The 25,220-nt window shown below is 42.7% G+C and overlaps 1 protein-coding gene across 1 annotated transcript in view; it reads left to right on the top strand.

Annotated features, from left to right (window-relative positions):
* The window catches only part of dlgap3 (discs, large (Drosophila) homolog-associated protein 3), a 134,548-nt gene that overhangs the window by 96,874 nt on the left and 12,454 nt on the right, over window positions 1-25,220 (top strand). Inside the window, exons 3-4 of the mRNA XM_074613708.1 lie at window positions 16,709-17,662; window positions 17,804-18,060. Coding sequence (XP_074469809.1) covers window positions 16,810-17,662; window positions 17,804-18,060 — 1,110 coding nt within the window. The 5' untranslated portion in view covers window positions 16,709-16,809. The remainder of the gene's footprint in view (window positions 1-16,708; window positions 17,663-17,803; window positions 18,061-25,220) is intronic.

Genomic DNA, 25,220 nt, shown 5'->3' with positions numbered 1-25,220 from the left:
TTTTTAAGTATCTCATTGAGGATAGGACAGAGAAGGTAAAAAGCATGAATTGATGCTTTTAAAAGTTTGTTTATATATATATATATATATATATATATATATATATATATATATATCTCTAGTATTTTGTCGCTATATCACTGCAAAGAACATCTGACTTCCCACATTGTTCTTAGTCGCCACAGCCAAAATGACCTTTCTTGCATTATTCATTCTGCATAACCTGTAGTAAAAGACTACCACTTTCTCTGATCTTTCCTTTGACAATTTTAATAGATCTGCAGACTCATTTTCATTGTGTCTGACAATTTTATCTCACTAACATTTTATTGAACCAGCAATAAAAATCAAAGGCACAGTGAGCCACTAACAGCAGGGAGACACGGCCGTTCCCTTTGCTCCTCCATTCAAATCCTCCTGTTCTACTCCATTGAATTGATTGGAAATCCAACATTCGCACACCACCTGTAAATTTCGCCGGAGGCCGCTGCGCGACTGTGTAAAGATTTTTGGATTCCTGCTTTCTTTCAGTGTGCAATTCTACAGATTATGTCAGTGTGACAGCAAGTGGGAAAGTTTCCCACAATCAGGCATTTTTTAAGGACATCTCAGCGGTGGAACTTGTATTGGTTTCAACAATGGCGTGATAAATGAGGGCTGGTATCAGCGCTGATTAATGAAGTCTTCATTATCTCCTGTTTTCCTGCTTCTTTTCATTCTCGTGTGGTCTCATTGTTTTGCCTGGTTAGATTGCGCCGATTTCGTACTTCATAATGAGATGGGGAACAATAGCAGAGTACTTTTTCACTTCTCCTCATTTGCGATACTTCTTTTGTCTGCATTCTCAATGAATGACTCCTGAATGTCACTCTTTTTTTTATCTCTCTCTCCCTCGTTTTCTGCCAGCAATTCTCATTGATTCTTAACTATGAATGGTGACTGGAATGAATGAGAAGACCTTTCCATTTATAACACTGCTGACTTGTTGGGTTTGTAGGCGGCTATAAACCAAAACACCAATTTATAAAATTCAAATGCACGTATGTGTGGGTGGTTTTAAGTGACAGGACTAAATGTCAGTGTTGTGTGACTATCGGTCTTTTTGAAGGAACAGTGGTTGTATAATGCTACATGGCAGTATGCATATCCTATTAGATAGTATCTATTACAGAAATGAAATTACCTTCAGTTAATTTGATTTAGATAATATTAGGCAAATAGAAGTGTGCAGTGCTCTGTGCTGAATATGAATTGAGTGAACAGAATTATTGCTGCATCTGCATGGGCTGCATTTCAAGGCTCTCTTTCTTTTCCATCTTACTTCTCTCTCTTTTTTTCCTTTCTCTGACATAATCTTTACACAAAAAAAAGTACAGTAATAACAAAAGTCAGTCACTGTGCAGCGCCGACAAGTTCAACACTGAAGTGAAATAGATTACTATACTTTTGTCCGGCAGTGCAGCACATGAGAGTGCAATAATGGAATTACATACATCGCTCATCTCCGCCAAAAGTAGAGTAGGCTTAGCCTCATGCTTGGATGTTTTGGAGGTTTGTAAATCAGAAACAGAGCATTATCTGTGACAGTCGTACACAATGTTCTAGAGGAGTTATTGTGTCTGTGCATCTTCTTCTTAACATTAAAAAAGACAAAATTATCTATGTTCACATCAAGAGCTGTTTTGGCTTTGAACACGTTGCTGCTAAAGCTGTGTTAATTTAAGTTTTTTTTTTTTTTTCAATGATTACCAATGATTGCTCCTACAAATTGTGGCATGTGGCTATCCCAGGCCTGCCTGTAGCTGGTAGCGTGGCTCTTGGGAAGGCAATGACAGCCTGTTGGCATTGGTCCAGACAGAAATATCTCAACTATTAATTTTCTGACTTCTGACTGAGTGCCACCATGAGGTTGTCATTTGTGATTTTGGGTGAAATGTCTCATCAACTATTGGATGGATTGCCCTGAAATTTTGGATTGAAAGAAATATTAAGTCAGAAACAAATCTCACAAGTTCCTTCAAATGAAAAAAATGGCTTTTCAATTATAATAAAATGCCACTTCAATAAAAATCAAATACCTCTTTGATAAGAAGGAAATGTATTTAAAGGGGGTCTCAATGAAAATAAACCAATAAACAAAAATAAAGCCTGCAGGCATTAGGTTGGGTATCAGGAAAGCACAAACTCTTGCACGAATAGCAGCACTAAAAAGATCTGCCCTGATGCAGGTAATAGTGGAAAGGTGTTCTTTATTCACTTGCTAGGTTTCAGAGTGCTTAAAAATCACCCTTAATCAGAAAAAACAAGACAGCAAAAGAGTCTCAAAAGGGCTGAAAGATCAGAGTTTCTGGCTCACAATCACTGCTAAAATGAGGTCTGCATTGCATCAAGGACAGATCAGAGTGTTCACTTCCTCACCTCTCTTAAGCCCTAAAGAAAGGGCGTTGTCACATCCTGATTGGCCAAGAGGGGAAATGCACCAAGCTGCTCTTAATTATTAATTAGGAGTTAGTCCTCACACCCTGCACAACAGGTGATCTGAATAACCTCCAATCAACTCAGGAGAACTGTGACATTCAACTAAACAAATTGGGAAAAGGGAAATGACAGCAAGTACCAAAGAATGATGGACTGCTACACTCTCCCTTCCCCTATATAATAATAATAATTGGAGTTCTACTGGAGTATCTACCCATCCTTCTTCATCATCATCATCATCCTCTTCCTCCCCAGCCAGTACGTGCACCTCCTGCACAACTGCAGGCATATCCAAGCTGACATTTGCAGAAGGCTCAGATTCCAATTCAGCAAGCGAAGGTTCAATGCGGTCATTGTAATGTCTGGATTTTCCAAAGACAATTCAAGAACCTACACTCAATAAATACACTAAACAGAGATCAAAAGATGGGACACGAAACTAAATCTATTTATTCGAAAGATTATGCTTTGTGTCCCTCCTTGATTGACAACTGACTCTTCCTAAGTCCCGCCCCCCCTTATGTTACTGTCAGGCTGTTCTCTCAAACACCATTCATAGCTATACCTACGAAAAGTAAATGCATTGTAATTTGTATATATACCACAAAATTAATTTGTATGTAATCCACGTAATTGTGAACCAGGAAGTATAAAGAGTGACAAACGGCGTGTAGGGAGGAGAGCGTGGTGGATGGGCGGGTCAAAAAACACCAGACTGTTACCCAGGAGGCCGGTGTTTGCATCCCGTCTGAAACCAGAAGTCAACGTTGATGTATTTGTCACGTAACTTCCGTACTTAAGTTACGCCACTTCTGGAGTAATATTAACCCAAACCACAATCTTTTCCTAAACCTAACTAAGTAGTTTTGTTGCCTAAACCTAACAAAGTTGTTTCCTCTGAAGATGGAAATTTATGTTTTTATTATAAGACTGGAGCGGAGATTGACAAATGAACATTCGCAGGAGCAACGTATGAAAAATGAGGAATGACTTTTCGTAAGATATCATACGAAACGTTTCTAGGTCGGACAAACCTGACAAAAAAAAACATGGCGACACCGGCTGGGCGGTTCTGTTAAACCAGGTGCCGCAGAGCGTATTCGATTCGGGGCATCAGGCAATAAAGCTTCAAGAGGAAGACAGCAAAGGACTTGGACTTTTTCCCATTGGAAACTTAGGCATCATGTAGATCCAAATAAATAACACCAAAACAAAGCAACCAACCTATATACCTATCTGTCCTTATCCAAATCTTTTTAACCACAGAACAGAGGTGACCATTGTAAACATTCTACCTGCTAAATATCAGCATGTCAGCATTCTCATGGGCCTTTTTCACAGCAGACATTTTGACTTGTCATAGCAGGAAAAGCACATGCCTAATAACACTTACGATGGGTCTGATCTGTGTCCCAGTGAGAATGACAGTGAGCCAGCATGCACGATACCAGGACCGAAACATTTAGATTGCTGCTAAACACCCACCTCTTCTCACTGGTGTTTGATAAAGTTTATCTCCTGTTGTGCTGCAACTCTTTTTCTACTATTATGTGCACATTATGTTTATTGTTTTTCTCTGTTCTTGTATTCATTTTATATTTTTGTACATGTTCAGCACTTTGGTTAATTGCGGTTGTTTTTAAATGTGCTATACAAATAAAGTTTGACTTGACTTGAGCCTGAAATCTAATGGAATCCAGCCATCATTCGTTTATTATTATCACCTGTGCTTTTCCTACTGTGACAAGTCAAAATGTCTTCTGTTAAAAAGGCCCATTGTGAGCACATTAGCATGCCGACGTTTACATTTAGCTTAAAGCAATGCCGTGCTTAAGTAAGGCCTCACAGGCCTCTTCGTTCGGCAAAAAAGTTGTACCTGGCTCAGCTTTTGCTTCAACGTCATCTGGCAAAGCGCTGTGCTGCCCGATCACATAAATGCATACACACACTCCTGGTATAGATTACTTTGTAACATGAATGCCGTATTTCTACTGTTTACCTCGCGTTCGTCGTGGCGACAGATAAGATAATTGCCTCGGTGATTGCAGATTTGTAAAATCCTGTCTGTGAGTATTACAAACCATTGTGCAGTGTTTCGGTATCCGATAAGCCTTTAAACGAATTCATCTGTTACTCTAGCTGGACTTCCGTCTGAATACCTGCTTAGTCTTGTTTATTGTTCAGGGATTTAACCAGGTCAAAACGTGGGACTAAAATATTAGCCTACGTGGGACTTAATTCAAGTGTCAAGTTAAGTCAAACCTTCAGAGTCAAATCTCACAGCAGTCAAGCTTCAAAGCAAGTCCCCGAGTCCTCAAGTCTCACGTGTCAAGCATACAGCTCTGCAGCCTTTTATTCTTAATAAGGCAGAAACGTGTATCTCAGTATCAGGAAAACTAGCAGAATGTTAAACTTATAGTCACAAAAATACCTGGGAAAGCTGCTGGGCCCACCCTGCAGAGCTATGCTCACTTCTTAGCCTCTCCTTGGGTAGTGCATAGGTGTGTTAGATGGGTACTAGGGGTGGTAGCTGGATGGGATAAGCTTGGTACAAGCAAAGCCAGCAGGAGCAGGTAGTACACATGCTGCACGCTCTAGCATTTTTTACTTCCTGTCACTTCTCACCTATAATGCACAGCTGTGCCTCTATTGCCGGGAGTGTCAGACCACCTCTCAGCACGACAAGGTTTTCATCTTTCCGTGTGTATCTCCAGGTTGTTGTGTACGTGTGTAAAATCCACCCAGCTATTGATTCACGCAGCATGTGGCGCAGCGGACATTGAGTCTGCCTTTTAAATGATGTAAACACATCCTGTTTGGTCGAGATGACTGCTAAACTACTTCTTTTTTTGCCCCTCAATGAGATTAAGAGGTATTAAAAACCTCCTCCATCTGTTCAATATTAGAGTTCTCCAGACTGTACGCTGCACTTCTAGCATTGATATGAGTTTGTGCTATAATGAGGAGTTGCAGTGCAGGGAGGAGAAGAGAGAGAGAGACTGGAAGGAGGGAAAAGTGTGATGGGCATAATAAAAAGTAGGAATATGGAGGAAAGGAGAAGAGAGGAGAGGAAAGGAAAGAAAGTAGAGGATAACAAATGAAAGGAGAGGAAAGGAAAGGAATGGAAAGGAGAGGAGATGAAAACAATGGAATGGAGAGGAGAGGAGAGGAGAGGAGAGGAGAGGAGAGGGAAGGAAAGGAAAGGAAAGGAGAGGAGATGAAAACAAAGGAATGGAGAGGAGAGGAGAGGAAAGGAGAGGAAAGGAAAGGAAAGGAAATGAAAGCAATGAAGTTGGCCCACCTCTGTATTGGCCTCAGAACCACTCTACAAGGCAATCCTACATCAAAGCACCAGCATAAGGGACCACACACACACATGCATTATGCAAATGCACATATGCATTTTGCATGTATACTTTATTTGCATTTCAAACATGCTTACATTTGTATCTGAAACATATTCAACTAAACACACACAAATAAGCCCTAATCCTGCTGCATTGCTGACATGGTTGCACCCCAGCAGATGAGCTGAGGCTGATCATCATTACTGATCCCAGTAGACAACTCCTCTTTCTCTCTCATGGTGTATGAACACCCATGTGAGATTTATGCAAATATGTTCTACATGTAGTAACCTAGTTCACCAAGTAACCTAGCAACACTAGAGTCAGCTGGTTAGAAGTGTGTGTGTTTTTGTGTGTGTGTGTGTGTGTGTGTGTGTGTGTGTGTGTGTGTGTGTGTGTGTGTGTGTGTGTGTGTGTGTGTGTGTGTGTGTGTGTGTGTGTGTGTGTGTCCATCCCTCTGCCTGTCTGTGATTTGCATCTGCGGACACAGCTGCAGCTGGTATCCATGTATGTGCAGCATTTGGAGGAGTTTGGAGTGAACGCATGCTGGGAATCCGTCTACAAACTGGTAAAGTCGTGAAGTAAAACTGGAGTGATCCGTCACACTGCATGATGTTAGTTTGTGAGTTACTGCTTTTTCTGATTTCATCTTTGCTCTTAAGTACGTCTTGCTGTGATTTTTCCTTCGCTGTCAAACACTGGGTCCATAACTTCATGATAGTGTGAGTTTCTGTAGGTCATTCTTTCTCTTGGACAAAGTGGTTGACTAAGCAACCTCACAAAGTCCATTTTAAAGCTTGCTCTTGTTCATATCACATTATCCTCTACTACAGATTGATTTTGCCCAGTGGTCATGGATGGATTTTCAATTTTTTCCTAACACTTTAAGGACCTCTTGTCCATGTTGGCAAAGTTGAGGCAAAGGGGCAGCCAGAGAAGTGTGTGTGTGTGTAAAACAAAATGTCTTGCAAACTTCCCCATTGTGGGACTAATAAAGTAATATATTATCTTATCTTATCTTAAATTAAAACAGATTATTCATGCTTTCCTTGCAGTTTATGAGTATGTTTCTCATAGTTGAGAATAAAAGTTCATTGGCTCATTCACCATGGCTATTGCTGCTCGAGCTAATTAAACAGGCTGTTCTTCTCATACACCGTTCGTAGCTATGATAAGTAATGCACTGTAATTTGTATACATCCCAGCATTTTGTATGTAATCCATGTAATTGTGAACCAGGAAGTATAAAGAGCGACAAATACAGAATATGGAGGAGGTCGGGTGGATGGGTGGGTCAAAATACACCAGACTTTTCTCCCAGGAGACCGGTGTTCGTACTCCTTGTGAAACCAGAACAATGTTGATTTATTGGTCACGTAAATTTAAGTAACATCACTTCCAGAGTTATTTTAACCCAAACCACGATCTTTCCTAAACCTAACTAATTAGTTTTGTTGCCTAAACCTAACCAAGTTGTTTCCTGTGAAGATGGACGTTTATTTTGAAAGACTTTATACATGTAACAAGCAGAAATTGACCACGTGTTGCTTGACATTCGTAGGAACACACATGAAAAATGAGGAATAACTTTTCATAAGATATCATACGAACCATTGTATGAGGGTATGCTGAATTCTAAAAATCTTATTTTTTTGCTACTGAAGAATCCAAGTAACACATCATAGTCAGGTGAAAAACAGAGAACCATTTCAGAGGTGTTGGCACTTTAAGGCGACCAAACTTCATGAGAGTGGGAAAACACTTTGTGCTGCTGTTTGGTGCGTGTGTGCATGTGTGTCTTGATTCTCCTCTGAGCTGCTGGTTTCTGCATCTACCTTTGATTTTCTGTCAGGAGAGTTTGTAATACAACACAACACGCGCGACTAGAGAGACGCAGAGAGAGAGAGAAGGAGAAGCGACGCATTGAGAGAGTGGCAGAGAGAGAGGGAGCGAGAGGAAGACACACAGAGAGGGAAAGAGAGTTATGAAGTGACAAGTTAAGAGCTGCGGAGAGAGGACGCAGATGAAGGAAAGAGGGAATAAAAAGGACACAAAAAAGGAGCGATATAAAGCCAAAAGGAAAAAGTATGGAGAATACACTTCTGTGTGTAACAGAAAAAGAACAGTGATGCCAAATAAGAGCATAAGCACTACAGTGTGTATGTTGAATGACGAGTGCCTTCCTAGAAGAAGGTTAAAGGGGACCTATTAAGCTTTTGTGTTTTTCCCCTTTCCTTTAGTGTGTTTTATAGTTTTTTGTGCATGTTAAAGGTCTGCAAAGTTACAAAGTCCACGCCAAAGGGAGTTACTCTCCCCCACAAAAACAATGCTCCTGAAACGCCTTGATTGAAGTCCCGCCTTTTCTACCATAATGTGGTGATGTCACCAAGTAACGCAAGTATTTGCATAACGGCTAGTTTGGCACTCCCTCGAACAAAGCTATAGTTAGAGTGGAGCTGGGGCGCAGTCCGAAAGGTTTGGTTCGGTTGACCAATCACAACAGAGTGGGCCAGCTGACCAATCAGAGCAGACTGGGCTTTTCAGGGTGGAAGAGGTGCTGCAGCACAGCCAGTATGAGGAAAAATAATGTTTTTTTTTAACATTAAAGCACGTAAACATGTTGTAGTTGAAACCCAAAATACAAGTATGCACCTGAAAATAAGCATAATATGTCCTCTGGCCTGTTACGCTTTTCTCTCATTGCCTTTGCTCTGAATCTGACCCCGTCTAATATCCTCGGTTCTGTCCTCTCACGTTAACTGAGGTAAAGAGGGAAAACGCAGGCCAATTACAAGCGAGCAGCACTCTGCTAAGTGGTGTTGGTATTTTCCTTCTCATTAAGTCACAGTCAGAAGCCCTCTCAGACTGTAAACATACAGCTTTATGCTAAATGTGTTTCTTCATCATGTTAATTCAATCAAGCTGATGAATGTTGGCTGAAAGGCTGTTTTAAAGACAGGAATACATTTCGATATGATTCGTGGGTTTTCATTATATGTCAGGTCGTCTTGTCAGTTGAGGAAATTTACGCTAACTCCCCAAAATCACAGCCCATTCAGTTTCCCTCTTCTTGATATCCTCGGTCAAACAGGATGTGCTTGCTTTGCAGCTTTCTGATAATGCATTTTTTTTTTTTAAATTGGAGTACCAACATACATGGAGCATTTCCACTCATCAAGTAGCGTGTAGCCCAATGTAGCGGAGTAGAAGTACATATATTTTGTTGCAAATGTTCTTGAGTAAGTGAAAACTATTCTGCAAACCAAATACTCTCATAAAAAAAAATAATAATCAAGTACATGTCGCTAAATGTTAACTAACCTGACTGTATAAAGCAGGCAAAAGAAAATATTTTCTTTTGTTAATTAACTTAAGGACTTTTTTTCTTTTAGCAAACTTAATTCAAGACTTTTCAAGACCTGCATATATCCTGTTAATAGAAACCAGTGTTGACAGTTGTCAACGTCACGTGCCAATGTCAGAATCATATGCTTTGTGCAATGACCCCTTCCTCCTCCCTAAGGGGTTTTGTGGCACCAAAACTATTTCCGTCTTTGCGTCTATGCTTGAAAATCTAGGGTTTGTGCAGGGTCATATGTAATTCTAAATGTACATACATTACAACTATAAGTGTGATTGTTGTGTCACAGCCCGGCTCAAAAGCTGCGACAATGTAGGGAGACCACACAAGTTTCAAAGTGGTGAGTAGGCATATTTATATACAACGTAACCATATATAACAAAACAATCAATCCTTTTTTGTGGGGTTTCAGTCAGCACCAACAAACAAACACTGTCACTACTGCTCACTACAGTAGGAAGCTATCGTGTCATTATGGGCGTGTGTCGATTTGAATCAACCTAAAGGCATGAATCATTTTTAATTGGTTAATCCATCCATCCATTTTCTGCCGCCTGTTATAGTCCATGTTGTGTTACTATAATTGATTATATCATTAGGAGTTATTATTATATACTGCTGGCAAGTACTGACAAGAATGTGATATAATAATAGATAATTATAGGACCATATCAACACTGCTCATCCTCTCATACATATATATATGAAACAAGTATTATATTCTACGTGGTATTTAAAAGGTCTTAAATTCAACTTGGTGAACACTGCAGAATAGGTTTCCAATTTGCTTGAATGTGTGTGTTTTTATCTGCATTGTGTTGCCGCCACCACAAACCAAATACCTGATAAACTGAAGGGGTCAGACTTGTTTATGTCCTGCAGGACAGTTGTTTCTGATAGCATGCTGTAAGTAGAGGAGTGAAAGTGAAAGAATAGGAGATAGGAGGATGGAAATAGCAGGTTGTGCAGGAGGATATGGGAAGAATGAGAGATGGGAAAACAGGGCAAGAGGAGGAGTAGACGAGGAGAGCAAGATAGAGGAATTACCCCCCAGGCACTCTTCAATTTTGCCCTTATGATGGGAGCATATTTCCCCTGTGTTGTGGCCATCATCTCTCTCACACACACACCATTCTGTCTCACACTCTCTCACTCCAATATTTCCTCTTTCTCGCTGCCTTTCTGCTACATGTTCCTCCTCTCTCACTTTTATCTGCTCCTCATAGGCATCTTAGGCCACAGTCAATTGTCAGCCACCGTCACCAACGCCTATTTATGTCCAGAGTGTGCGTGCGAGTGCACATACTTGCAGGTGCAGCATCTGCACTCGGATGTTAACTCTTGTCAATTCCCACCTGAATGTGCAGCTACAACATCATCCAAAATAGATATAAAAAGCATGTACCGCACCACTAGATGCCTTGCATTTTTTAAAACCCTAAGCCATTATCTTTTTCTTCATATTTTTTTTTCCACTTATTCCACATCAGCCTCCGTCTCCGTATGCACAGAGCTGCTGACGAGCTGCAGGTCTGGCTCTGCAGTCATATTTTACGGGTCCTCTTCCGCGGGTCACTCTTGAAATGTTCCATCTTTCCCATCATCCATGACTCTTTCTGGATCACGATGGGTTAGCTACGGCAGTCACCCGGCTGCCAAAGTGTGTGTGGTGAGTGTGTGTGTGTGTGTGTGTGTGCATATGGGAGAAGGCAGTGGAAAAATGAAAATAGATCATTCACGGCTAAAAGCTGAGAAGAGCAAATCAGCCCTCCTGCCAGTTACCCAGCATGCATGTCTCTCTGGCTGGTGAAGAAGGAAGTGCAGGCCAACACACGGCTGAGCCAATCCTCTATTATTTCCATTCCAATTTTTATACGTTTTACTATTGTCTGTCCCACTCCCCATTATGGGTGTGCACAGCTCCAGTGGTTAATAGCATCTTTGAAGTCTACTGTATACTGGCACATATGGGCAGATACCAGACTATTGAAAACGTTCCCCATTGTTTGACTACAATTCTATAAGGGCTCTGTACAGTTCCACTTCTCGTATTCCCAAATGAGTCGACATATCTGGTCCGGACCACGCTGCAGCTTCGTTCATTGTATCTGCAGTCGAACAAAGCCGGTTTTCAGACACACAATACCCACTGCTTTGCAGCGGTAGCCCATTTCAATAAAAGCCAAGACTGTGGCTGCCTTGTCCAAATGATTGTCTGCATTGTCTCCCATTCTGATAGCAAAAAAAAACCCTATTTAAAGTTATAATTCATGACATTGTATATATGTTAAAGCAAAGGGGGTTAAATGGCAGGATTATTTCTTGGTTTGGCACAGTGACAACAAGACTCTAGGAAGTTAGCACACAATTCCCCATAAGACTACAACATGTCGTTTAGTAGGTGGATTTTGGTACATTAGGCCAGGCTAGCTGTTTTCCCCGTTTCCAGTCTTTATAAATTAAGCTAACTGGCTGCTGACAGTAACTTCATGTTTACTGTACAGACCATAGACTGTATATAAAGATGGACGACATAACAGCTCCCCAAAAGTGAAGCCAAAACATCTTGATCGCCCCCTGGTGGCTGGCTGCAGTATAAGTTATAGCGGATGGGACATAAGCATATTTCCTAAAAATGTCGAACTATTCCTTTAAAGCCAGTTTTCCATCCATCCATCTGCAACCGCTTATCCCGTTAGGGGTCGCGGGGGGGCTGGAGCCGATCCCAGCCGACATTGGGCGAAGGCAGGGTACACCCTGGACAGGTCGCCAGTCCATCGCAGGGCTGACACATAGAGACAGACAACCAACCATTCACGCTCACATTCAGCCTACGGGCAATTTTAGAGTCCACAATTAACCTAACCTGCATGTCTTTGGACTGTGGGAGGAAACCGGAGTACCCGGAGAAAACCCACGCTCACACGGGGAGAACATGCAAACTCCACACAGAAGGGTCCCAAGCCGGATTCGAACCTGCAACCCTCTAGCTGTGAGGCACCAGTGCTAACCACTGCACCACCGTGCAGCCCTTTAAAGCCAGTTTTGCTTTGTCTAATTTATACCATACATATATTAGATGTTTATTCTCTGGAGGTGACACCTTTGACCATCAGCCGCTTCATTCATGCTTCACAAATCACTGGCTTGTTCACAGCTGTGCGTCAATCAGCTGACCAGTCACGTCCAATCATATTAAGGTGTTTCCGTCCACCAAACTCCATCAAAATACGTTCATCATTTCAGCTGTTGAACTTACAGTATCTCACTGATGTGAAAACACCCTTTGACCCACAACTCACAGCGATGGGAAAGAGCGGGCAGACTCAGCTGTTAGCAAAGTGGGTCAGAGCAGCTGGCATGATAGCATGAATATTTAAAATGAAGCAGCTCCAGACTGAAGCCTCTGTAACAATCACGCTGATGCCAAGCAGTGTTAAACAATGACAGCATGTTGTACAGCTCCAACTCCCCACTGAGCAGCTACACAATATTTCTGTACACAGAGAGGAAGAGGAGGGTGGGGGGGGAGTTGTCCAAAGAGAAAACAAAAAGATGTGTAAAAGGGAAAAGGAAGTAGGTAGGGTCAAATCAAGTAGTGGCAGTACGTTCAGATTTGAAGAGATCCCAGAAGCACCTATTATTTGGTGTATAAAATGTGTGTACATAATACTGTAATACCTCAATTATCTTACGAGAAGAAAGAGGAAGAGAGAACACCGCAGGATGACAGAAAGATCAGTAGAGGCCAAGAGAGGAAGAATGGAAACAAACTTTGTAATTAACTCAACACGGAGAAGGGATGACAGGCAGAGAGCCAGACGGACTGACAGGTTTAAAAAAAAAAAAAAAAAGAAAGAAAAGAGGAGAGCGTAGGGAGGGAGAGAGACATGACTGGAGGATGGATAGAAGTAGGTCAGGAGGAGAGACTGAGAGGAGAGGGAGACATGTGGAGAGATGGATAGAGGGAAGGAAATAAAGGAGAGAAGACAGCCAACGTTCGGTTGTGTCTCTCCTACCTCTCTATCTATTCAGTTGGGTGTCTTTTTTTAATGTGTGGCATGTGCGTGCGTGTCACTGTGACTGACAGCTCCCAGCCAGCAGCCTGCTCCGAAAGCCAAAGACTTCATAATAAACACAACAACATGGTTTAATTTACTCCTCCAGGCAGAGCGGCACTGCTCACTTTGCTGTCTATTCATACAAACAGGGACACACGCAGGCAAGTATGACACACTGTAAATAAAAAGTCCATCTCACTAAAGCATTTGATATATATATATACGTATATATATATATACGTGTATATATATATACATATATATATATATATAATAATTTAATTTAATTTCTAAGAATTTTAAAGCCAAATTGAAATTTTAATTTTCCTCACATTTTGTGCAAGGAGTTACAAACTATGATGACACGGCAATTATTGTGCATATTTTCCTATTTTTCAAAAGAGGATGATTTCAGGTGATTAGCCTGTTATCAGGCCATTAAATAGACGTTATCAGTCGCTATAAACACCTTGGATGTGGGTCATTAGGGACCTACTCAGTGGTGATTTTAGACCCTTTTAGGGGTGCTCAAGCGCACCTAAATTTCATCTCAGCACCCCTAAAATATAATTATCTTACCCACTGAGACTTGCAGCCTTTAAGAGGCTGTAGCAGGCTCTTTCTTAACGCTAGTGGAGATATTGGTGTCATGAAACTAGAAAACCTAAGGAGTCCATTGGTACCAACCACGTCATGCTAGCATGTCGAGAAGGAGGCTAAATAACTATCCAAATTTTGGCTACATTTTGGCAAGGGAAAACTGGCATGGTAATTTCCAAAGGGGTCCCTTGACCTCTGACCTCAAGATATCTAAATGGAAATGTTTTTTTTGGGTACCCACGAGTCTCGAGCCAAAACCATGCAGCTATTTGCATGCAGTATAATATACAGTATAATACAATAACATTAAATGAGAAAAGTTTAGTTTCAACAGGAGAATAAACATTTTGAAAGCAATACATAATGACTGAGAGCCTTACTGCGTAATATTCCAATATATTTTTGTTAATATTTTGAATTGTCACCTTGCGCCTGAATTTTGTGTTTTCCTTTACATAAATAAAGACATTTCCGCCATAACTTGATGCAGAAAAGGCAGAAATTGTTGCATGAAGTTCACCAAAATGCAGAAAATTAAGTATGACGCTCAAAATTTCCTGGGGGAGGATCCCCACAACCCCCCACTTAATATTTGTCCCCCCTAATGCTGAAACAAAACCTACGCCCTTGACTGTACCTGGGTGTACTACACCCAATATTCGGTTTTATCATCTATTCACATGGTAGATCACCCAAAGAAAGTATAAGAACACGACATGACCTCTAGCGACCGTAGTAATTATTTCAGGAGCAGAAGCGTAAGTCAGGCACTGCAGTCTTTTGAAACATTGTTATTTTAAGCTAAAACACAATGTTTTTCTTTAAAATTAAGTGTTTTCTTGCCTAAACCTAAAGAACCCTTTTTGTTTATGTTCAAAAAGTAACGTTTCATGCAGTTTTAAGTGTTATAACGTGTTGCTTTTAAGTTTTGCTTCACTTTTAGTCCGTAGTAGGAGTAGTAGACCACTAATGACCCACATCTATGGTGCTTATAGCGACTGATAACACCTATTTAATGGCTTAATAACAATCAAATCGGGTGATATTTTGGGACATATTTATGGATACTGTTTCAATAAACTTCAGGCGTCTGGGTGCTTTTCCCATGGGAGCGGTTGTCTCTCATTTAGAGTTGCTCGGAGACACACTCTTAACTGTCTAAAGTGCGTCCCAGCCCTGTGTAGCCTACGAACGTGAGTCCCCATCCACCCAGGTGCTATGGCTGTCAGAATAGTGTCCACGGTGGGATGCTGACTCGGAGAGGCCCGTCGTCACGGCTACACCAATGACACGGCTGGGATGTGGGTGAGCTTCCTGGGTGGCGGCTCTCATTCAGCCAATCAAGGCAAACAGGCCACGCTCTATTTAATGATTATCCCAGCATCTGTCCCCTATCTCTCATCTCTGTGTGGAAGCAGACAAACAACTAAAGCACAAATAGACTCGCAGTGAATCCCATCCAGGCGAGCGGCTCGATTCCTGGCTTTCATCGAGTAATTTCATCTCAGTTTAATCAAATCTAGAAAAGCTCGTTTGCATTATAAACAAGCCGTGTGCCCTTGATTCATTATATAGTTAGTGGAGAATGTGGTTAATAGAGGATGAGATTACAATTAATGTCAGTCCAATAAAATACATGATTACAACATTTGGATCAGTTGTTATCCATGTGCTGAAAAGAAAGGCGATACAAAGATAGGCTGATTCCAGTCTGTTTAGTTTTACTCACACCAACCAGAGTGTGTGGGCGATAAGGTTTACACCGTGCCACATTGTTGCTGCGGCTTGGCAAGGTGTATTGATTTCATTTCCTGCATTTGTTTTGTGGAGAAGAAGATCCCATCCTCTTCTGCCTGGTCACATGGATGTTGTGAATCTTGTTATTGTTCAGTTGGTACACTCAAAAACAGTGAATTCGCTCTGTAATTAATAGCACGGAGGTTTGTGAATTTGCTTGCCGCCGCTCTCTATCTCCCCTGCTTTAGGATGCAGGTGATCGATAAACACACTGTTTTCCTCCGCTGTAAATCATGTGAACGCTCCGAGACTCCCCGCAGGCATGGGTGGAGGAAAAAAGAGACGGACAACAAGGAGTGCTGGGCTGATGAATTTAAGGATAAACAGGAGAGAGGAGCGAGAGGTGCTAAATGGGAGAGCGAGGAAACTGAAGAGACACAGTGAGGGAAAAAAAGAAAGGCTAATATTCTTGATTTATCAGCGCAGCAGCCTTTGAGATGAATGAGGAGAACAAAGCTGTCTGTGGCCCCTTATTGCAGCCCGCGGGATGAATGCTCACTATTGCACTGTTTGTCTTTGGTTGGGTAAAATGAAGTGCAACATCAATAGAAATGTTAATCAGAATACGAAAAAACACATTGTGTTCACTTTCAATTTAACAGGCCACTTGATAAAAGAGGGAAAACAATCTGGACATGAATCTACAAAGTCCATTTCTTTTTGTTGTGATTCATTTGTAATTCATACCATGAATTACACTCCACTGCACCTCCCACCTTTGTGAGACAAATACAGTGCAAAAAATCAAATAACTTTGTTTATAGCTGTACGCTCTCAGAATCATATTTTAAAGGATTATACCGCTGTTTTTGCATGTTATAACCCTTAGTGTGTACATTATTTAGAAAGCTTGAAATCTCAGCAACTGTTTAGGTAACAGAAGAGGTATAGTGCAGAGAGCAGATCTACTCATCATCTCACAGTTGTTCTGTGTAATGAAACTGCAAAATATATACTGATTGCAACACTTGATTCAATTATTTGATAAGATTCCTATTTTTCTTCATACTTACAATGCTCCTGTTGTCTCGCATACTATATTGTTGCTCTTTTTGTGCCTCCAGGTGAGACCGGTGCAGCCCTGTCACGCCCACAGCGCCCCCTTTCGGCCCGGACGGCCCACCACGCCCCGGCGCCTGTGAAAGGGTACCATGTCAGCCGTAGCATGTCCCAGCATTCCTCCGGTGGTGGCGGAGGAGGCCCCTGCCACTGCCCGCCTGAGGACTGTGACGGCCCGGGCAGAGACTACTACCATGGTCACAGCGATGGCCACTATTACCCTCCCGGAGGTCCGGCTGAGGCCCTGGCGCTGGAGAGGCACCATTCCCATTCCCACTCCCATAGCCACTCTGGAGGAGGAACCTTCCCTCGCTCCCACCCCAGCCAGCACCCACCTCTCCAGTCATTTGACTCTTGCGAAGAGTGCCTGTCCTCAGGCCACGGAGGGAAGATGCACCGCATTCCCCCGAACATGATAGACCAGTTTGAGAAGCAGGGGCCCTTTCATCCGGACGGCTTCCACACGCTGCAGTACCAGCGCACCGCCAGTGGGGGCGCTGAGCCGCGCAGCGAGAGCCCCTCGCGTATCCGCCACCTGGTCAACTCCGTGCAGCGCCTCTTTGCGAAGTCCCATTCCCTGGAGGCACCGACCAAACGGGAGTACAACGGCACGAGAGGAGGTGGCGACTACCGCGGCGAGAGAGGAGGAGGCCACAGGAGCGGAGGGGAGGAGGGCGGAGGCCACTATTCGGGTCACCAGCCTCGCTCTACCAGGAGGAGCAAGTCTCGAGAGCGTAGCAAGAGCGGAGACTCGCGGCACGAGTCGGGCAGACGCCACCGCAGCAGGACGGCGGGCTGGTGGAGCTCTGACGACAACCTGGACAGCGACAGCAGCTTCCTGGTCAGCGGGGGCAGGCGAGGGTATCCCAGCGGACACGAGAGCCTGGATGCAGCCATCCAGGAGCTTACCATGAAGAGGCCCAAGGAGCGTGGTGGTGGCGGTGGTGGACATGGTGGTGGTGGTGGTGGTGGTGGTGTTGTTGGGGTCGTTGGTGGTGGTGGTGGTGGTGTTGTTGGGGTCGTTGGTGGTAGTGGTGGTGGTGGTGGTGGTGGTGGTGGTGGTGGTGGTGGTGGTGGTGGTGGCAGTGGTGGTGGGCCAGGACATGGGGAGTGCATGGCGTGTACCACAATGGCTCTGGCCGGTACCGAAGGAGGGGGACACCACGGACAGCACGGACACCACGGACAGCACGGACAGCACGGACACCAAGGCCACTCCCTGAAAAGGAGCACCTGGTCGGCCATGACAGTGAGTCAGGCTAGAGAGGTGTACCCTTCCACCAGGGGAGGAGGCTACGAGAAAGCCCTGGTGCCCTTGGAGAGTAAGCTGAAGGAGAGGACCTTCCACTACCTACAGGTACTCTTGCATGTCAACCAATGATCATGTGTGTGTTTGTGTGTATACAGAGGGAATATGGTTTGTGGGTGACTTTGTTTGCTGCTCAAAGCTGACCTCAGCTCCAGTTTACACATTTTGCATAAAAAATTTCACACCTTCTTCTCTGAGTCATAGCTCGATCAAACCGGAGTGCATGCTACTCTTTCCAGTGAAAGAGTAGCGGCGTTTCCAACGTCCATAAACCCTTTTCAAAACTAGAAGGGCACTCGTGTAGAGCGCAGACCTCCGCCAAGGCAATGCCCGATCTCACATTGATGATGAGTGAAAAAATAAACCGTGTATCCACCCTGTGATTCAGATCCCCTTCAATGAAATGAATGGATTCTCCCTCGGCCCATGCTACACTCTTCCACCAAGTTTTCATGAAAATGAAAAAACATGACCACCTTGGCTGAGGTAAACATGTTAAAACATAACTTCAGATCATCCCTAACCTGACCCTGTCAGATGGCTTGTTTCACAGAACCATCTGAGAAGCCGTCATTGGAAACTGTTTGGAAAAAGGGCCGGCACTTTCAAAAAATACTTGGTTGGTGATTGGATGAACCATCTGTTCAAACTAACGAAAGTGAAAGTGACTGGAGGCGAAAACGTCTCCGTACTTTACACCTTCAGTGGCGTTCTTCTCACTCTATGGTCTCACTTTCTCACACACCTAAACCATGCCCGTAGCTACCAGTAGGTGAACCAGACACAAAAGCATTACGCGTGACATCGCGAGAATCCAGTCCATGTCTACAGTGCGAAGGGGAAGCGCTAGCAGCTAATGCAGCACAACTTCGGGGTGCAGATTTGCCTAAATGTAAAGAAATATAGGCTAAAAATGTGGCTCATATGTAGCTAACAGCTAACTGGCAACATAGCACTTTCTTTTTTTGCATTACTCAAAGCATAATGGGAGCCGTAGTGCTCAAATCTCGAAATGTTTTATTCCCAAATTGAAAATCCAAGAAAATAAATGTACACTCAATACATTTTTTTTGCCAAGACGAAGACATAGTTTGTATCAACATGATTAATGTCCTCTATCTGTTGGTTTACAGGTATTTGCAGTGTATTAAAAACCCTTTTCACACACAGGCTAAAAAACAATTTTTCCCTTCCTCTCATTTTGTATACATGAATTCCGTAAAATGAAAAGCTAATGGCTGTTAGAGTGTGTCTACAAAGTCAGGTGAAAGAGCGCACACACTCTCACATACCCACACAAACCTCCAGCTGTGCTGAGGTAGAGCTGCCATGCAGGCTGTGTTTCTACGGAAACAGCAGGTAGCCGCAGGAGTCCCTGGTGTTTTTCCAACTCTCATCCTTTAGACACAGCTGAGGTCTGCTGATAGAAGAGACAGAGAGAGAGAGCAGGGTGTGTGTTAGTGTTTTCAAAGGGAAAAACCCCACACAATTTGCCTCTGTGTCTTAGGATACCATCACATTCACACCTTAGGACACAAAATGAACTTCCCCACTGCAGCTTTTCTCATATCTCCAGGCGTCACTTGCAGTTTTCGTGAGAAGGGGGGGTGACGGTGTGTGTGTGGAGTGAATTTTGTGCTGTGCTTAGATGTGCTGAAGTCAGCCAGATTGATCCCATGGCTTCAGAGCAGACAGCTTCCTGGAGCTGCAGATATAGAGCTGTTCAGGTCTACTCCGCCGGTATACTACACCTCAGGACAAACAGCAGCACAGGTGCCACATTGAAGCAACAGCTCCAAACTGAAGCCTTGTTCTCCAGAAGTGAAATTGACAATGTTTGCTGCCAGACAAGTGCAGACGGAGTGTTTAAAGACTAGACGTCATGCATTCAACAACTGACTATTCATTTATTCAGACATTCTTATCCATCCAAATATGCTCTTATACCCAGGTGTGCTGAATGATGAATCCAACCGTATCATAAATTGGAGCCGTAGCATAGGGATCGCCCCCACATCACTATATAAGGGCAGGTGTTGTGCCTTGCGCAAGTACTCTGGCACATGCCCAAGATTTGGAGAGATGCCACCAAACAGCCAAAAAGACTGTAAGAAGAAGAAGAAGAACTTCAGCAGTAGTGAAATTGAGATACTGTTAAATAATCTTATTCAAAGTTGTTTTTCTAGAGCGTCAGCACTAGCGCTACAGGAAAATCAAAAAGCATCAAAGAGCAGTATATAAGCCATTCAGAATCATCCAAGGGTTTTATAGTCTTAATTGGGATCAATGGACCAATAGTCTTTCTTTAATAAATCCAATCATTATAATTACTCCAAAGTCAGTACTAGTTCATGGGCTACGTACAGTCCAATTTGATCTCCAGTGGGTCGGACCAGTAAAACCATTGCATAATAACCTATAAATAATAACCTCTCCCTTCCTGTTAGTGTAAAGTAGAATTCTGAAAACTTTCACAATTAATGAAAAATCCATTTACAAAACAGATGATGAACAACCTGAGATGTTTCACTGATCTCTCGGTTACGACTAAAAACAGACTGCTGTTTCCTCGAACCTTCCAACAATTCATTTATCTTCTCTGTTCTCAGTTTTCCTGGCAAGTTCTCGTATTTTTCGCCATGATGAATCAGACAGTGGCGCCGAATATTATATTCCTAGAGCAATGAAAGGTGCTGAATACACCAAACACACTGGCTTCCCATTTACCTCTGCGAGGAAATAGGAACTAGTCCATTTTTCTTGGAAAACCCGACACTGTGTCCACTTTTCTCCTTTTTGACAAAGGCATTTGACAAAGGCATTTTCCACCGGCGGCTCCTGCATGAACAGTAGCTTGACAGTGTTGTGTCACATAACCTGTTAGCGTGTGGGGTCTATAATAGTGCATCCAGCATATAGGGCCTGCTACTGAACTCTTATCAGGACAGCGCAACCCCAAAATAGGAACAGCAATGTATTTTATTGAAACATTGGAATTAATGACTTCTCTGCAATGTTTACACTTTGCAAAGTCATCCAGTGGGCCAGATTGGGCCCTTTGGCGGGCCAGTTCTGGCCCCCGGGCCGTATGTTTGACACCCCTGCTCTAAAACATATAATAATCTAAATTTGATTTTACGATATTCATGCGTCTATTTCCTTGTGTTGGAATAAACAATTTGTGGACTGTGAAAACAAGATGTTTTTTCCTTATCTTGGTAAGAGAGCTCTCGACCACTCGTAAAATGTTCTCTTACCAAAAATAAGAAAATATTGGTGAATCCCAGAAATCAATGGGCACTAACATAATAAGAACAAATCGTGGATATGAACAGAAACAAGAGGCCCAATGGATCACATTTCTACTTGTATATGAAAGCGGTCACTCATGATGATGAACCCACAGAGAATTATCACCCAACTCGCTGTTCCTCTCAACTCTACGAAGCTTTATAGCGTCTTTCAACTCATTGTTTGGTTTCATACAGTAGTCTGCAACTTTACTGTTCTAAAACAAAAACAACTGCATGCTACCTGCCCTCCACAGTTAGCGACTAGCTGGTGAATATAGTGAAGCATTTACCAGCTACAGCTCCCTCAGGTGTTAGTGGCAACAAAGAACAGAGCTAAAAGGAGAGTGAATATTGGATTTATATTCATCAGATGGCCAGAAACACGACTCCAAATGAATGCTAATGTTGCTCCTTATCTGCTGGTTGTTCACCATATACGTACATGTATATCAATAATATGTCAGTTTTTGAAAATAAAAGTTTTGAAAAGATCCTGATGACCCTGACTGGATAAGGACATAAGGAATTAAAGTAAAATATCATCATATAGGCTACAACAGTATTGCAAAGTTTGTTGATCTGTTGACCCCAAATTAGCCCAAACTTGTTTCCAATCGAAAAAATGAGTGATCACAAAGTCATGGATGTAGTCATCAAATCTCAAAGTAGAGAACAAGGAAGACATTATGATTCTTCTGAACATAAACATAAAGCATGCTGTACAAAAACAGTACATTTCAAATCAATTCAAGTATGCCACGACTGCTCCTTTAAGTCGGAAAAGAGACCAAATAGTTATAGAAGTTGTATTTTGAACTGGCATTTTGTAACCTTAACATGTATATACAAGTCCACGCTAGGTCGTCGCTCAAGTTTGACGCACAAATGCAAAAAAAAAAGTGAAGCAGTTCAAAGTGAAAATGGAAGCCCAAAAAACAGTGAGTGAATCTTCGCGAGTCTGAATTACTGTGGTCAGAGTCAAAGAGACATGTACACGGTTCTGTCCCATGGTGTCAACGCCAATCACGCCGCGCGGCATCAGACCCTGGCGCTCTCCATTCCCTAAGCCTCTCCCTTCCCATCGGCCTGGGTCTGATAGATAAGGAACGATAAAAAACGGAATATGGAGCGAGAGTGAAATTAAGACAGTGAGGGAGAGAGAGACAAAGATAGAGGAGGGGAAAGAGCAAGGTAGGGGGATGCAGAGATAGCAGAGCAAGCTCAGGGATAGAAAAGAGATAAAGGAGGTGATGGTAGCCAAAGGGCACAGCGAGAGGAGGAGAGAAAGAGCAGGATGAGAAAATGAGTGAGATAGGAGAAGGCCAGAGGGATTGGGAGATTAGGCTGAATCATCTTTTAAGTGATGACCTTAAAAACACACACTCAGCTGGATGCCAAACCCTGGGGGTCTTCCCTATGTGTGTGTGTGTGTGTGTGTGTGTGTGTGTGTGTGTGTGTGTAGGTGTTTTTATTTGGTCACATGCTTGTGAGAGACTACACACCTCACAGCATTTGCAAAAAACTGAAAGATGGAGATGCTCAAGCAGCTGCTGTTACGCTACTTCCTGTTAGACGGCGTGCAAAGCTGTCATCGTACTGGAACAGAAGTGGGATCAAATGGTACAAACACATATTTACATATCGAAGTGGAGTGGTCATCCACAATAATAGAGTTCTCTGTACAAGGTTGGTGGGTATTCACGTCTGCTATGGTGCCAATTAAAGCTGCACTTGTCAGTATTTTTTATATTAACAATGGATCAGATGACTAATGTGAAAGGCACCATTCATAGAATGACGAATCCACGGAAAATCCTCAACTAACCCTGCAGTAAGCGCTTCAGAGCTTTTAACCCTCTTTTAGCTCATTGTTTTGGTTTTTCTTGTCCACAAAGTCTGGTCACATCAAACCCATTTCCAAGCTCAGATAAACAGACAATATGCTACCTGCCGAGCACCAAACCAAACACGGAAAAAGTTAGCAACCAGCTGGTGTCTCTTATAGGCTGCGACAGAAATGGAAGACCAGATGAATTTAAAAAGTACTAAATAGGGATATCTTTTTACAACATAACAAGAAACAACGAAACAAACATGTAAGTCAGTAACCAGTCATGGTTAAGGTTAGGATATATTGTCTGTAGCTTGTCTCGCAAGAGTTTTTGCAGATCTCAGATCAGATTTTGCAATTTGTTGGCTCTTTTCTAGACACCGACCCTGCAAAACAAAGAATAGCCAGCATCAAAAGGACACAGTGACCCCAACTGATTGTCACTGGAGGGGTGCTGCTAGCAGGAAAAAGCAGGAAAACCAGAAACTATTGATTCCCTCACTAAAGCCTGGCGCATTAAAGGTTCCAGTCTAGGACCAACAGTTTACAACTCTCCAATAACTCCTCTGACGGAGCTCTCAAGCAGTCCTCAACATACCATGACTATCCAAACTAATGTTTATAACTCCTACCTGCAGCACACTGAGCTCAAACAGCCCCAAGGCACAACCAAAACTATCACCGCAGCCTCGTCCCTCTAATTGCCTAACCAGGAACTTACTAATACTAGCCTTCAGGTGTTACTTACGCACTGTAACCCACAAGCCCAGTAAAGCAACCAAAAATTGGTGACCCCACCTGCAACTTCCCCAAGATAACTACTCTAACTTTCATCACTACACCATCAAAAAAAAAACAACAAACACCAATGGGAATTCTCTTAAGCCTATAACTGGGACAGAACAACAGCTATTTACTAACCGTATATACAGGATCACCCGAGCTGTGCCACAAAATCACCAGCGTAACACAGCCTGGCGACACAAACACACACGCCAATACATTCGCCACTTGCAATGTGAGATGTTTTCAGTTGTCCTGCTGCCCCCAACTGGCCCAAAAAATCAACTAATGTAGCTTTAAAGACAGGAACTGTGATGTATTTCATTTTCTCTCCTTATAGCTGCCTGGCTCTTCAGTTTTTCATTGGTCAGGTTCCCCAAAAAATCAGACCATACAACATTTTAAAGAGTTATGAAAGCATTCTGACTTATGAAAAGTCATACATTTTACATGACGGCCACAGTGGGAACCTGTCAATGTGATTTTATTTGTTTCATATCATAGCTCCTTATCAATTCTCTGTGTGTTGTTTTCCTCCTTAGTTTCTTGTCTCGTCTGTGTGTGTGTGTGTGTGTGTGTGTTTTTTCATTTTGTTTTCTCATCAGAATCTCATTCATCTGCCCATCTGTCTTCCTGCTCCCTGCCCGCTTAAGTCTGTCCTTCAGCTTCTCTGTTTCTTGGTTTGCCATGCACCCTGTCTCTCTCTCTCTTCCACCTTTCCTGTCTGTCTGCCTACATTTTGTCCGTCTTTCCATTCTGCTGGTCTACCTTTTCGTTCATTGGTTCTCTCTGTCTGTCGGCTTACGCTGTTTTTCCTTCTCGGTGTCAGTGTTTCTCCAGCTGTCAGAGTTTCTCTCTTTCTGTAAGTCCCTTGGTCTCTTTCTCTCTCTCTTTAACATTATCTCCCATGTATATGTACATATATGTTTGTATGCGCTCTCATCGCGTGCATGATGAGCATGCCTGAGCTATATCTGTGTGTGCGGGGTGTGTCGGCTTTACGCCGGGTGCACGTGTGCCGTGACTGTACGTCTGATTCATCACTCTCCTTCTGTTCGAGGTGTGAAATATTTTTCAGTGATGAAATATATTTCTGTTTGGAGAAGTCCTTTGACTTTAACAGCAGATATTGAGAAGAAGAGGCTGCCAACAGTGCAGTGATGACATCCTCAATATCTCAACACTAATTAATTCACACTGTGACCAATTGTTTTTCCCTAAACAGTTAGTGTAGAAGAAGAATGCAAATTAATTTGAAGTCATTTTAACAGTGTTTAACCCACTAAAACTGATTGATTATG

The sequence above is a fragment of the Sebastes fasciatus genome, chromosome 17 (assembly GCF_043250625.1).
Source record: "Sebastes fasciatus isolate fSebFas1 chromosome 17, fSebFas1.pri, whole genome shotgun sequence".
Lineage (NCBI taxonomy): Eukaryota > Metazoa > Chordata > Actinopteri > Perciformes > Sebastidae > Sebastes > Sebastes fasciatus.
The sequence above is the reverse complement of the archived record's forward strand: the minus strand, read 5'-3'. Positions and strand labels throughout refer to the sequence as shown.